We start from the raw sequence: 16,369 nt of genomic DNA, 5'->3' as shown, positions 1-16,369 counted from the left end.
TGGTGCTCCGCATGGTAATGGTACTCCGCATGGTAATGGTGCTCCGCATGGTAATGGTACTCCGCATGGTAATGGTGCTCCGCATGGTAATGGTACTCCGCATGGTAATGGTGCTCCGCATGGTAATGGTACTCCGCATAGTAATGGTGCTCCGCATGGTAATGGTGCTCCGCATGGTAATGGTACTCCGCATGGTAATGGTGCTCCGCATGGTAATGGTGCTCCGCATGGTAATGGTACTCCGCATGGTAATGGTGCTCCGCATGGTAATGGTGCTCCGCATGGTAATGGTGCTCCGCATGGTAATGGTACTCCGCATGGTAATGGTGCTCCGCATGGTAATGGTGCTCCGCATGGTAATGTACTCTGTATAGTCAGCATAGAAAAGTAGTGTCACTTTTCTGTCCTTGGTATTACAGGTCTTCAGGATTGGGTGTCTTGCTTCGTCTGTACTGGATCTGTCTCCACCCAGGGGTGGCCAACTCCAGTCCTCAATACCAGCAACAGGATAGGTTCAGGATTTCCCTGCTTCAGCACAGGTAGCTCAATCAGAGGCTCAGACTGAGCCTCTAATTGAGCAACCTGTGCTGAAGCTAGGATATCTTTAAAACCTGACCTGTTTGGGGGGCTTGGGGACTGGAGTCGAGCCCCTCTGCCCTAGGTTACCAGAAGCTACTACTGCGTTCTCTCAATCACAGGCCGACCCCTAATAACAGAAACCGTCCATCTTTTCTTACTTAACTTAATAGGGGGGTCTTTTTTTGAGCAGCGTACTAGCGCTGCACGCGCCTAATTCTACAACTGTAGATGCCCACGCACCTCTAGGTACATAGCCCCCTTTATCTTATAATTCGCCCTTGTCCCTGATTGAGCCACCTGTGCTGAAGCAGGCACTGATTGAGCCACCTGTGCTGTAGCAGGGACTGATTGAGCCACCTGTGCTGAGGCAGGGACATCTTGAAAACCTGACCTGTTGGTAGCTCTTGAGGACAGGAGTTAGCCACCGCGGCTCTAACCCGGTATATTACCGGCTGCTTAGAGAGGTGAAATTACAGGTGAAAATTACAGCTTCCACGGCTCCCGACACAGCAATCAGCAGCTGCTTTTAAGATGAAATTGCGCGCAGGGAAGATGATTATAGCAGCAGTGGGATACTGCGCTGTGCTGCCATTCCTGACATCTTTCCCACATCAAGCATAATATGCGTCCTTTTATCTGTCCCCGGCGTGTCACCTCTGGAAAACCTTCCAGTCTGTGGCACCTGAGTGACTTAAAAACGGAAGACGATACCTGGGACCGCCGAGCCCGGGAAATAATCTCTCTTCTCTGTGTATCTCTTCTCTCCAGCCTCTGTGGGGTTTCTGCTCTGCCAAACCAGATATAAATAACTCTGCACCGGGCCTGCTCATCATGAATATTTTACTGCACCTGCGCCTTTATAAACAAAATCAGATTTGTAATAACAACAAAATAATAAATAACTGGGTCATATGGGAATAAAAGTGTGTGTGTGTGTGTGCGTGTGCGCGTGCGTGTATATATATATATATATATATATATCTCAAAAATGAATAGAAGATACTGTTCTGTGGCTAATAAAATGCTTTTATTTGTGCGACCGTTCGAGATACACTGATCTCTTCTTCCGGCGATGTTACATTGAATAAAGCAGGCAAGGGTTTTACTCAAAAACAGTGCATCTTGGAATGTGACTAGAGCCAATCCCTCCCCCTGTGTAGTATGCGATTTATGACTTGAAGTGTTAAATAGTCCCTGAATGTGAGGGATGTAAGAGTATGTGTGTGTGTATGTAAATATAAATGAATTAAGAGCCCACAGTGTATACAGGGGGGAGGGATGGGCTCTAGTCACATTCCAAGATGCACTGTTTTTGAGTAAACCCCTTGCCTGCTTTATTCAATGTAACATCGGCGGAAGTAGAGATCAGTGTATCTCGAAAGCTCGCACAAATTAAACCAAAGTGGAGATGTTTGGCCATAATGCACAGTGCCACGTTTGGCAAAAACCAAACACGACATATCAGCACAAACACCTCATACCAACTGTCAAGCACGGTGGTGGAGGGGTGATGGGGGTGATGGGGTGATGATTTGGGCTTGTTTTTGCAGCCACAGGACCTGGGAACCTTGCAGTCATGGAGTCGACCATGAACTCCTCTGTATACCAATGTATTCTAGAGTCAAATGTGAGGCCATCTGTCTGACAGCTAAAGCTTGGTTGAAATTGGGTCATGCAACAGGACAATGATCCCAAGCACACCAGCAAATCTACAACAGAATGGCTGAAAAAGAAAAGAATCAAGGTGTTGCAATGACCCAGTCAAAGTCCAGACCTCAACCCGATTGAAATGCTGTGGCTGGACCTTAAGAGAGCTGTGCATAAACAAATGCCCACAAACCTCAATGAACTGAAGCAACGTTGTAAAGAAGAGTGGGACAAAATTCCTCCACAACGATGTGAGAGACTGATAAAGTCATACAGAAAACGATTACTTCACGTTATTGCTGCTAAAGGTGGTTCTACACGCTATTGAATCATAAGGTGTACTTAGTTTTTCACACAGCTTCTCCATTTTGGCTTTATTTTTGTTAAATAAACCATGACACGGTGTAATATGTCATGTGTTGTTGTTCACCTGAGGTTGTATTTACCTAATTTTTAGACCTGCTAAGGAACAGATGATTGTTATTATGTCCTGATATGTAAAACCATGGAATTCAAAGAGGGTGTACTTTCTTTTTCACATAACTGTATATATATGTACTAATCTGTGTGTGTGTGTGTGTGTGTGTGTGTATATATTTACATATTATGTAGTTATCTTTGCATATTATAGATAGACAGATTAATATATATATTTAAATAGATATGATATACATTTAGTAAATGTACTAAAGCATTTCGCAGTATGTGATTAGACTGAAAAATAATAAAGGGTTAGCCGGAAACACTGGATAGAAAGTGGAACTGCGCCGTTAGAGGCTGCCTTTTAAATTGTGATTTTAGGAGTTGTTTTTTCCGCGTCTCCCTCTGAGGACGTTTGAGGCTGCGAGTCAGTGACTGCGAAATCCCATTGCAAAGTTCATCAGGAATCGTGTTCCAGCTGCTGGAGTGATAGATAGGTTTAATTACACTGAATTACTGCGGCAACAGCCGCTCCGCTCTCCCCAAAGTCATTAAAAAGAGAGCATTTTTCAGCGCTGGTCACTGGCCCAGCCTGGGCCCTCAATATGGGAGCCTGGTGGTTAGGGGTACTCATCGAGGTCAGAGGTCAGCAATGACTCAGACCTGTCAGCTCACTCACTGATCACCTGCGAGGGAGTCAGTGTGGAGAAGTAGTTTACTGGTAATGTCTTTGACAAGGGAGATCCTGGTTTGAATCCCAGTATCTCTCCGTGACCTTGTGTAAGTAATTTTATCTCAAAATAAGATTGTAAGCTCTTCAGGGCAGGGGCATGTGCAAGCAAAGTTCTATGTGCAGCGCTACGTACACTGTCAGCACTATATGCACAACTGACTATTATTGTTGTTGGTATAAAATCCCCAAATCTTGCTGATTTTGTTCATTGAATTAATATGTTAATACAGGGGGGCGCAAACTTTTTTCCCTGCGCCCCCCTGCCGGCTGTCCCCTCACTCCCGCGCCCCCCTCCCAACCCCAACTTACCCGTGCTCCGGCGTAATGACGTCACGTTGCCATAGCAACGTGACGTCACATGACCTCGCAGCGTCATTTTGACGCCGCGTTGCCATGGCGACACAGGGAGGAAGCCGCCTGAGCCACGGTAAGTTAGGTTTACAGAGGCCCTGCAGCTCCCCCGGCACTTAATTTAAGTGCCTTCGGGAAGCGCGCGGGGCCTCTGTAAACCCCTCGCCCCCCCGTCGGCAGTCGCGCCCCACAGTTTGCGCACCGCTGTGTTAATACACACACACAAACACACACACTGATACACATTAACACACTGATACACAAACATTAACATGCAGACAAATGATACACATACAGATATTAGCACACTGATACACAGTATGTACATTGTACAGTACAAACAAAAACATACTTAAACACACACAGAGATACAGAGATACACACACACACACACTGATATTCTGTACAATTAGATACACTGATACACATACAGACACACTGATACCCACAGACACACTGATATACATGCAGATACACACACACACACACACACACACACACACACACACTGATGTACATGCAGATACACAGATATACTGATACACATACAGACAAACACACAAAATCCCAGCAAGCTCAAGGAACCCCAAAACCCACCAGATAATATATATTTATATAAGTGTCCAAAAGGAGTGCTCCTGAGCGTGGCCAAATGTATACAACAAAAGACAAAAAAGCCCAATGCTACATCCAATATGACAAAAATACACAGTGAAATACGTATATATTCTCTTAATAGAGGTAAATGAGAATTTTAATCAGGTAGTGTTAGGACCTGCTAATGGTCATGCCTTGATGTGCATTGCAGGCTTATAACGCGTTGGCCAAGGGGTTTAACTAAATGGCCCCTTTTCAAGAGAATGTATAGGTATTTCACTGTGTATTTTTGTCACATTGGATGAAGCATTGGGCTTTTTTGTCTTTTGTTGTATACACATACAGACACACTGATACACGCAGACATAGAGATTAAAAAACACCAAACACATGGGAAAGTTATTAAAGGAATTTGCTGTGTGGCACAAAATAAGACAACTTACTAAAATCAACAATTTGGATCATATATAAATAATAGATACCAGTAATAAATATCCGTCCCTGCCGCCACTATAGTTAAAAAAAACCCATACAAGATGTTTTTTTAAGAAAAAAAAAACAAGGATTCTGGGCGCAATAACAGAAAAAAAGGGAAAGTATAGTATACAGGGTATGTTTAATAAATATGGGGTCGATAATGTATAAGTTAGTTGCACTCACGTGTAAGATGTTATAATGGCATATAGGTCATGCACATCCTGTCAGTCTCTTAGACACCAGCCTCTCGCGTTTCGCCTGCTAACTCCGCCCTTGCAATGACATAGTTAGCTTCTCGTGCTCTGTCTTTACTCACTGCTCTGAATTGTGCCTTTGCCTTTTCAGTGGAAGTCCCACAATACGCGTTTCGCTACTGGCATGTATACAAACAGACACACTGATATACACATTAACATACTGATACATATACAGACACACTGATACACATACCGACACTGATGCATATACTGACACCCACACACACTTAAAGACACACACACTAATACACATACAGGCACACTGACATACACACAGGCGCACACATACATGCAAGCACAGTGATACATACCCCAACACACTGATAGACATAGACACCCTGATACACATTAACACACATACACACTGATGGACACATTAAAACACATACACACTGATGGACACATTTCTGAGTATGATGGCACATGTCTGATCTCTTCCCCTGAGATTTAGAACGTTAAACTGGTGACTGCCTTTAGTGCATTTTGGTCCTAAGTGGCACTGCAGGGCGCACTCCCAGCTCGCAGAGGGGGAGGGAAATTTGGGAGTTATCTAAGACTGCTATATATTGCAGCATGTCCTTGGTGTCTGTTCCAGGTGTCCAGAGTTCCGGTGGAGTCTTGCGAGCAGTATACGACCTGCGGAGAGTGTCTGAGCTCTGGCGATCCTCACTGTGGCTGGTGTGTGCTACATAACATGTGAGTAATGCTGACATCCAGCTACACACAGCTTACTGGTTCATGCACGGATGATCCTATTTTGGGAATCCAATACAAAATAGAGAGCGTAATCCTGTAATGAGGAATCCCATAAGTGTAAGGGAGAGTATCCTAGGTCATTTTAAGTAGGAATCCCATAGGAATGTGAGAGATTATCCTGACTAATAGGCCGATCCTGTGGATGTCTATAGGGTATCTCTTACTTTCTTAACCCCTGCAGGGCCAGCATTGCATGTTATGACGTTACTCTGCAATGCACTGTGCTCTGGCCCAGAGCACACCCCCGAATCTTCGCTCCTATCTTCCCCGGGAGGGATAATACAGACCCCGCTGCCTCACTGTATATATCAAGCTCCTCGGAGATCAGACAAGTTTTTGTCTCCGAACTATAAACCAAAAAAAAAAAAGGAATAAAAACGAAAAATGTTCTTATCGAGCCAGAGTAACAACCTCCACTTAGCATTTATACTCACAGTAAATACCACGATATTACAGTTTCAGGTTTCAGGAGAGCATTACAAATACACTATCATTATATACAGGGAATACGCAGCTGCGGTTATTTCAATGGTCTATATACTGTTCTGCATAGTGCTGCTGTATGGTATAGAGATACTGTCTCTTTGCTAGTACTGTATATTATGCTGGTACTGTATAGTGTGTAGAGGTACTGTCAGTATTGTATAGTAGAGGTACTGTACTGTATGCTAGTACTGTATAATATGCAAGTATTGTATAGTATAGATGTACTGTATAGTAAAGAGATACTGTATAATATGCAGGTACTGTGTAGTATACTAGTATAGAGTAGAGGTACTCTATAGTATGCTAGTATAGTAAAGTAAATTATATTGGTACAAGAGTACAGTATAGAGGTAACGCATTTATTTGTATACGGCATCAATGCATATACATGCGTATATGCCTGCTCTGACCACAGAGGGGTTAACTCTTTCACTGCTTGACACATACAGTCTATACAGTATAGATATATGTGTGTGTTAAGGCTACCAGGAAATTGTTAAAATAGTTTAATAAAATAATCAGGAAAATCCTTAAAAGAAATCTAAAAATATAAAAGCGATAAGGAAACAAAAATAACCGAAAATGTTAAAATAATGAAAGTTACGACGGGAAACAGCAAGAGAGAGAGACACTGATTGAGCCACCTGTGCTTAATCCGAGATATCCTGTAAACCTGACCTGTTGGTCGCCCTTGAGGCCACTCCTGATCTAGAGCAGCGGTGCGCAAACTGGGGGGGGGGGTGTGTGTGGGATTTTCTAAGGGGGGGTGGCGGTTGCAGAGCCCCCGCGCTTTTCTCCCAGGAATGTAGATTAAATGCCGGGGGAGGCGCGAGGCCTCTGCAACTTCACTTACCTGCTCTCAGCCGACTCTTCCCTGGGACGTCGCCATGACAACGCAGCATCAAATGATGCGAGGGGTCAAATGACAACGCGTCACGTGACGTCATATGACGCGTGGAGCCCGAGAGAAGCTAAGGAGGGGGCGTAGACAGGTGGGCGTAAACTTAAAAGCTTGTGCACCCCTGATCCAGAGCATACATTTCAAGTACAAACATGTGGTTTTAACGCTTTGTGTGCTGGAGGGGCGAAGGCACCAGAATGCTGTGGCCCCTCCGGCACTCGCAGTCACGTGACCGCTTTGTCACTGATGACGGAAACGGACGCAAAGGAGTTCTCCCCGTTCCACTTCCTCGCAGAAACGCTTTCCGCGCAGAAACGGGATCTCCCCTTGAAATCCGGACGGGAACTTTATGATGTAGCCACCACGTCACGTGGGACCCCTGAGGTGCCAGAACCCACCACGTATTTGCCAAAGGGTTAACGCCGGGTCTCCTCTTTCAGGTGCTCGAGACGGGATACGTGTGAACGAGCGGTGGAGCCGTTCCGATTCGCGGCAAACATCGAGCATTGCGTGAGGGTCACCGTGCAGCCCAGCAGCCTCCCGGTGTCCGAGCACAGCCTGCCGGTAAGAGGTCACCCCACAGACACTGCAGGGCGGAGATGTGCCAATGTGCTGGTTAGAGAGGATGGTGGTAGAGGGGGACTGACCGTTTTTGAGGGAAGGGGGTTGGAGGGGTTTACAGCTGCAGTATTGCCGGTTAGGTTACTATTGCACGGAAACTCCTATGGAAGTCAACGAGAGTTTCAGTGCGGCGGTGCCCCGATTGGCACTATTGAAGTTTAATGAATAACTGACTGTGGGCAAATGTTGTGAATATTTAGTCCAATATTCACCAGTTTTATGAACTTTTGTGGACATTTTACATGTCTCTAGTGCCGGGGGAATCTGTTGCATAATTCAGGAGGGCTAAAGTCCAGTCCTCAAGACACCCCCCCCCCCTTCCAACAGGTCAGGTTTTCAGGATATCCTAGCTTCAGCACAGGTGGCTCAGTCTTCACTTTGGCCTCTGATTGAGCCACCTGTGCTGAAGCAGGGACTGATTGAGCCACCTGTGCTGAAGCTCGGACTGATTAAGCCACCTGTGCTGAAGCTGGGATATCCTGAAAACCTGACCTGTTGGATGGCCTTGAGGACTGCAGTTGAGCACCCCTGGCATAATGTACAACAGGCTGTGATAACCAGTGGTCGAAGCGTGAGGGTATGAGGTGGCACAGAGTACTTCTACTTTCTTATTTGTATTTACAAACATAACTATTCCAGGGCTGACGGAGCAGCTCAGGGGGAGTAAAGGCACCTGTTTCAGGGGAGCCTGGCTCAGTTCCTTGTGACCTTGGGCAAGACACTTTATCTCCCTGTGCCTCAGGCATCAAAAGCATTGATTGTAAGCTCATCTGGGCAGAGACTTGGGCCTCCAACACTTCTATGTACTGCACTGTGTACACTGTCAGCGCTGTACAACCAAAAAAATAATTCCCCTTTTCATTTTAAGGATTTATTTTATAAAGCCTCCTTACATTTTCTATGAAGAGCAATCAGCCCTAACTTAACCTCCGTTTGTTTACAAGATTGGAACCTGGGGGCCTCCAGGGCTGAACTGCGCTATTTCCATCTCCGAGTAGTCCCCGGTCCCCGAGACACTTACTGGGGAAGTTACAGGTATTATTTCCTGGTTTTTATATGTGCTTTAAATGGCCATCAAATAGGAAGACACAACCGATGATGTTGCAGCTTCCGATTGGGTTGAGATTTGGCAGCCATTTTGTTTCCCCCGGGGGAGATTTAAACCCGGTAACCTCACCGGTTAGTATCTCAAAAACTGTAAGTGTCCCTGGAAATAGTGACGTTTGACTCTGGGGACTCCCGCTTCCCACCCTCTAAAGACAATGGGGACAAAAAAAAAGCAAGGTGTAGGAGGAACTGCTCGTTAAAATCTTATTTTACGGGGTTTTGGAAACATTTAAAGATCATTTTTGTAAAAATCATAGTACCACCTCTTCTTTTTTTTTTACCCAGCCACTTTTACCACTGGATATAACTCCGCCATCAATTCCAGCGAGACTGGGGTTAATTGCACTTGTGTTTTTAACCCTTTTGCTGCCAGTGGGCAGCCATGCATTGCCCAGGGAGACTGCGGATTTTAGGTTTCCGGATTTCTCCCCTTTTCCAGCTCACTCTGGAAGTCAGCGATGTTCCCGACCTCTCCGCCGGGGTGACCTGCTCCATCGGTAACCTCACACGGGTAGAAGGTCAAGTGTTCGGGAACCGTATCGTCTGCGTTTCACCAGCGGCAAAGGACGTCCCCACAATACCCGCAGACCAAGGTGAGCCGAGAACAAGCGTCCTGTCTGCACAGGAGGTTAGGATGTCTCAGCTTTAAAGGCTGCACTGTAAAGACAAGCATGAAAAGCAAATACCATGTATCAGTGTCAGGGTGAGGGGGAGGAGGAGTTGTCCAACTTAGCAGTGTCTGAAGTTGTGTATATATATCCCCTCCAAAAAAAAATATATGTATATATGTGTAATGACTTGCTATCACTTTAACAATGGCATTTTGGGGAGCCTGATACATGTAATTTAGACCATAATCAGGTTCTAATAAGAGGTGAGTGAGCTAAGTCTCTGACACTTTTCAAAACCACACAAGGGCAAAAATCCGCCAACTTGGAAACGATTACTTTGTGTCTAAAAGCTTAGACCCAGCGGGGAGCCTGTTCCTCACAGAAAGACAGGGATTATCCCTTTTGGGGGACAGGGAAGAAAAGGGATTACTTTCTGGCATCAGGAGAAAGAGACAGAGCTGTTAATATCTCTGTTCAATGGCATTTCCGGCAAAGCCCGTTACACTCTGCATGGGGGTTTAGCCAATTCCTGTGTAATTGATTGTATTAGCTGTAAAAATAAAAACAGAAGAGATATTTTACCCTTTGAAGGATAGATAAGCACGTGTATATATATATATATATATATATATATATATATATATATATATATATATATATATATATATATATAATATTATATATATAATGGAAATACAGTATTATTGTATGTATTACTGTGGAGGGTTTTTGTCACTTTGCTAAAAATGTCTGTGGCTGTCCCTAGATATATATATATGCGTGTTTGTGTACATGTATTTATACTGTACTAGTACTGTATATGATAGTAATGGTACAGGGTAGTATAGTAGTACTGTATGGTATAGTGGTACTGTAATGTATACATGTATACTGGTACTGTGTAGTGTGGTGGTATTTTGTGGTATTTTGATACTGTGGAGTACACTAGTACTGTATGTTATAGTGGTACTGTATAGTATACTAGTACCATGTACAGTAGTATAATAGTACTGTATAGTATACTAGTCCAGTACAGTGTTTTACAGTGGTACTGCATGGCATAGTTGCACTGAATAATTTGCTAGTACCGTTTACTATAATAATAATAATAATAATAATGTATGGTGTGTATATATATATATATATATATAGTGATGCAGTTTGGTATACTAGTTTGATGTAGTATAGTACTGTATAGTATATGAGTACCATGTAGTATACTAATACTGTGTAGTATAGTAGTACAGTATTGTATTGTAGAGTATACAAATGCCGCATAGTATACTAATATTGTGTAGTATAGTGGCACTGTATGATAGACTAGTATGGTGTAGTATAGTAGTACTGTATGGTACACTAGTATGGTGTAGTATAGTGGTACTGTATGGTAGATTACTACACTGTACTAATCTACCATACAGTACCATTATACTACACTGTACTAATCTACCATACAGTACCATTATACTACACTGTACTAATCTACCATACAGTACCATTATACTACACTGTACTGTAGTGGTACTGTATGTTACACTAGTATGGTGTAGTATAGTGGTACTGTATAGTAGCCTAGTACAGTGTAGTATAGTGGTAATGTATATATGTAGCTGCCGGTATGCATCTCGCCGGTTCTTCATCATTCCCGCCTCTCACTCACTCACTCACTCACTCATTGCCCCTCTCGTTCCCTCTCTCTCTGCAGACTGGTTTGGGGTGGAGCTTCAGCTGATTTCCAAAGAGACCGGGAAGACTTTTGTCAGCACGGACTTCAAATTTTACAACTGCAGCGGTCACCAGCTGTAAGAACGCGCCGCGTTTAACCCCTTAACCTATACCTTGCAGCATCCACCCAGCAGCCAAGGGCTTAAGTCCACCGAGCCTCCTAAATGTCAGAGTGAGCTGTGCAAATATGAAGGGTTTTCCTGGCTTCAGTTATTGTCTTGGGGCAGTGTTTTCCAAACCTCTCCTCGTGACCCGCGGCCACACCAGGTTTGGGGAATAACCAATGCACTCGTATCCAGGTGGGACACAGGAAAGGGACAGACACGGGAGCTGGGACACAGGAAAGGAACAGAGACACGGGAGCTGGGACACAGGAAAGGATCAGACACGGGAGCTGGGACACAGGAAAGGGACAGAGACACGGGAGCTGGGACACAGGAAAGGGACAGAGACACGGGAGCTGGGACACAGGAAAGGAACAGAGACACGGGAGCTGGGACACAGGAAAGGGACAGACACGGGAGCTGGGACACAGGAAAGGGACAGACACGGGAGCTGGGACACAGGAAAGGGACAGAGACACGGGAGCTGGGACACAGGAAAGGGACAGAGACACGGGAGCTGGGACACAGGAAAGGGACAGAGACACGGGAGCTGGGACACAGGAAAGGAACAGACACGGGAGCTGGGACACAGGAAAGGGACAGAGACATGGGAGCAAGGACACAGGAAAGGGACAGAGACACGTGAGCAGGAATACAGGAAAGGGACAGAGACACGGGAGCAAGGACACAGGAAAGGGACAGAGACATTGGAGCAGGGACACAGGAAAGGGACAGAGACACGGGAGCTGGGACACAGGAAAAGGATGGTCATAAAGACAAGGAGCAGAGAGGACAGAGACACTGAAGCAGGGACAGTAGCAATAAAAAAGATGATGGGTGACAAAGGCAGAGTGAGCAGAAATGTGGGCACTTATGGCAGGAAAAATCATAGGGGACAAAGGTGGGACAGTGACATGCAGTGATGTGGGTATTATATAACCCCTTCAGCAGCACAGCCCCAAATACATGACTAGTTAATATGGTTGTTAAATGTCTGAAAAATGCCCCTGATGTTTCCAAAGAGCTATTTTGGGATTTTCAATGTCCCGCACCTCTGCATCTCCCCCCCTCTCTCCCCTTCACTCCCAACACCGTGTGTGAGTTTGCCCGAGGGATGAAATCTCCCTTCGGTGTGAACCTCCGCAAGTTGGCAAACGTCAAGCTGAAGGTTTTTGAAAAACAGAGAGTGATTTAATGACTTGTAGGTTGGAGGGCAGACCGGAGAGAGACAGATACACGGTGTATATAACTCAGGTGTTTAGATATGCGCTCGTATAAATATTGAGGTCGTGCAGAGAGACAGACGGATGGAATGTGCCACAAGTGGGTAACTGGAGATGCTAATAGCAAAGACGTGTATATTTAATGTATGTCAACGTGATGCAGTGTTTATGCAGCACAAGTCATATATGGCTTCAGGGAGCCCATATTGTTTATGCTCAGCAATGTCCAGTGTATAACAGAGGAAGCTGCTGTTTATACAGGCTGGCTGGTTCCACGAGATGTCCTGGCTTTTCCTCCGAGCCTCTGTGGCTTTTATGAAAAAATAAATAGAGACCGGGAGAGAGAAAGCAGGCTGTGCCGGCACACTGCGGCTCACACCGCAATCCATGTATTAAACCGTTTCAGTTGATCGTTTTCACCTGCTTGTCACAGGAATGTTCAGAGGCGGGAGGTCCTTTGACCTTGACCTCCTACTGCGATTGGGTGGGCTCTGTGTTTATAGATGTAGTTTTAGCAAAATAGCAGGCTTAATACATCTATCCATCCACACACACTAAATATATAATACTTACCATGTGTATATATGTGTGGGTGTAGATTGATGGACAGATAGAATGATATATATATATATATATATATATATCATATTCTATCTGTACGTATGTGCATAGATAGCTAGATGTGTAAATAAATATGCATCTCAATATATTTCTATAGATCAGTAGTATATGTGTATATATCTGGATATATATCTACATCTATATATGTATATACAGACAAAAAAAGACTGCGCCCTTCAGGTGCTATAACTAACACTTGATATCTAAATTAATAAATGACTATTTTGACGCTAGCAATTATAAAGTTACAGTAAGATATGTAATATATTATGATGACTGATAACATACACACTAGTACACTTATAAATCTATAAAAAATAGAATTACATATATGCAAAAATAGCTAGATGTTATAAGCTACTAACTACCATGCTAAACCAAATGAGAGAAAAAAGAAAAAAATAGTTATGTTGCGACCAAAAAATACCAACAATTAAAAAAATATGTGTCATACAAGAAAATACCCTATAATATGAAGAGAAAAAAAATGATGATAAAAATTAAAAAATTAAAAAAAGGTCCATGGATTAGGACCTGGCTGCTCTCTGCAGGAACCAACGACTTCCCAGAAATCTGTGAACAACAAGAAAAGAAAGCGCCCGATCCTAGTGCAACATGAAAAAATACACTTTTAATAAAAAATAAATAAAAAATGGTAGGTCCAACAAATTTAAACTCACAAACGGATAAAAGGTAAAAGCATGTAATGAGTATACTCATTCGCCAACCGCACGATGATGTCGCTCCACTTGCACGCCGCTTGCTCCTTCTGTGCAGTCCCAGCTTCTTTGAGCCGCCGCCCAGCAGAGGTACAGGAACTGCACGGCCTCTCACGATGTGACCCGGAAGTCCAGCACCCTCATGGCAGCACCCGGATGGGAGGTAATATGAAGAAACCCCGCGAAGGCGGATGTGTGTACCGGCAGCAAGAAAAATGTCCTCAGAGCGTCCGTTCGCGGTGGGCGAATGAGTATACTCATTACATGCTCTTACCCTTTATCCGTTTGTGAGTTTAAATTTGTTGGACCTACCATTTTTTATTTTTTATTAAAAGTGTATTTTTTCATGTTGCACTAGGATCGGGCGCTTTCTTTTCTTGTTCATATATATATATATATATGATTAGACATATATATATATATGTGTTTGTGTGTAGAGGAATAATATAGATATGTGTAAATGTATATATATTTCTGTATGTGTTTTAGTATACGTGTATATACATAAATACTAATATGTAAACGCACAAAGGACCTGGTACAGAAGTGTCCTGGATTCTAACACACCCCCTCTCTCTCGCTCTTGTCCCCCGAAAGCTGCTTGTCCTGTGTAAACAGCGCCTTCCGCTGCCACTGGTGCAAATACCGAAACCTCTGCACCCACGACCCGACCACCTGCTCCTTCCAGGAGGGCCGCGTCAATGTCTCAGAGGTACGATGACCACAAACTGGAAGCCCAATCTGTCCTGCGCCCCCGGTACCCACGTAATCTCAACCGCCGCGCATTGCAGGCCCCTTAGTGCTGAATAATTATTACAGGGGTGGAAAGTTACAAGCTGTTGACTGCAATCTCTTCCACGAGCGCCCAGTTAAAATCCTTTCTAACTTAAACTGTTGACCGGTCAGCATTTAATCCCCGGGAGTCTAAAGGGGTAATATTTGACGGGTAAACGAACTCCAGCAGTGCCATTTGGCTTGCAGAATTAAATTCTGCTCGATAGCTGCACACGGTCTTGAGATCGTTATGAGGATGGTTTGAAAACCTACACGTACATGCAGGTTGTGTGTTTATTATCCCTAAGATGATAATGTTATTTTACCACTGGGGGAAGCAGCAAAAGCTCTTGTGAATTGATCCATTTTCCTGGGGTTATGCTGGACGCAAGGAGCGATCAAGCAGAGTAAGTAATTATATTTGATTAAACACGCGGTGTATGTATCCGCAGCTTCCTCTGGGAGCAGCTGGCAGAACCACTGTGGAGTGGAAGCCAGGCCGATGCATCCTTGTAGAGCTCAGTTTGTACTTTAAAAGTGCAGCCCTGCATAGCAAACATTATTGGTGGTTAATGAAACATTCACAAAATATGCAAAGACTTAATAAATATCAAAAGTATCTTAAGTTAGTCATAGATTTCATAGTGGGCACAGAGCTTTCCTAATAGCACATCTCTTCACGTGTACAGAGCTTCCTAATATCACATCTCTTCACGTGTACAGAGCTTCCTAATATCACATCTCTTCACGTGTACAGAGCTTCCTAATATCACATCTCTTCACGTGTACAGAGCTTCCTAATATCACATCTCTTCACGTGTACAGAGCTTCCTAATAGCACATCTCTTCACGTGTACAGAGCTTCCTAATATCACATCTCTTCACGTGTACAGAGCTTCCTAATAGCACATCTCTTCACGTGTACAGAGCTTCCTAAACGTCACAAGTCACTTCTTCGTATTGCATGTCTTTATTTATATAGCGCCAAAAGTGTACTCAGCGCTTTACAAAGAATACAGTACAGGGATAATGTAATACAATAAGTGCAGCAAATCAGACAATAGGAAAGGAAACCCCTGCCCCGAAGAGCTTACATTCTAAGAGGTATGATGGGAGACGTACAGAGACAGCAGGTGAGGGAATAAGTGCTGTAGATGGCAGGGCTTGGTCACAATGGGTGGTAGGAGTGACTGTGGGTGTGGGACAATAGCCACAAGTGCAGGCTATTGGGGTGGTTGATTTGTGGGGCAAGTTTTAAGGTTGGTCAGGAATAAATCAGAAGGTTAACACCACTTGCATGGGAAGAGATGGCAGGGAGGCGTGCACAGAGCTTTCCAAATCTCATAGGTCTCTTCTTAATGTGTACAAAGCATTATACTCACAAGTCTCTTCTTAATATGTACAGAGCTTTCCAAACCTCACAGGTCTCTTTTTCAGGTGTAGAGAGCTTTCCAAATTCACAGGTCTCTTCTTCATATATGCAGAACTTTCCAAACCTCACAGGTCTCTTCTTCATGTGTACAGAGCTTTCCAAATTCACAGGTCTCTTCTTCATGTGTACAGAGCTTTCCAAATTCACAGGTCTCTTCTTCATATGTACAAAACTTTCTTTTGTTACAGAGCTTTCCAAGCCTCACAGGTCTCTTCTTCGCATGTACAG

The 16,369-nt window shown here is 44.1% G+C and overlaps 1 protein-coding gene across 2 annotated transcripts in view; it reads left to right on the top strand.

The window, feature by feature from the left end:
- The window catches only part of PLXNA2 (plexin A2), a 258,767-nt gene that overhangs the window by 146,490 nt on the left and 95,908 nt on the right, over positions 1-16,369 (top strand). For both annotated transcript variants that reach the window (XM_075615228.1, XM_075615229.1), the window contains 5 exons: positions 5,657-5,757; positions 7,645-7,768; positions 9,372-9,525; positions 11,249-11,345; positions 14,533-14,647. In XM_075615228.1, coding sequence (XP_075471343.1) covers positions 5,657-5,757; positions 7,645-7,768; positions 9,372-9,525; positions 11,249-11,345; positions 14,533-14,647 — 591 coding nt within the window. The remainder of the gene's footprint in view (positions 1-5,656; positions 5,758-7,644; positions 7,769-9,371; positions 9,526-11,248; positions 11,346-14,532; positions 14,648-16,369) is intronic.

This window comes from Ascaphus truei, chromosome 9 (genome assembly GCF_040206685.1).
Source record: "Ascaphus truei isolate aAscTru1 chromosome 9, aAscTru1.hap1, whole genome shotgun sequence".
In the NCBI taxonomy this organism is placed as follows: domain Eukaryota; kingdom Metazoa; phylum Chordata; class Amphibia; order Anura; family Ascaphidae; genus Ascaphus; species Ascaphus truei.
Note: the sequence above shows the minus strand (reverse complement) of the source record. Positions and strands in the feature narration are given on the sequence as shown.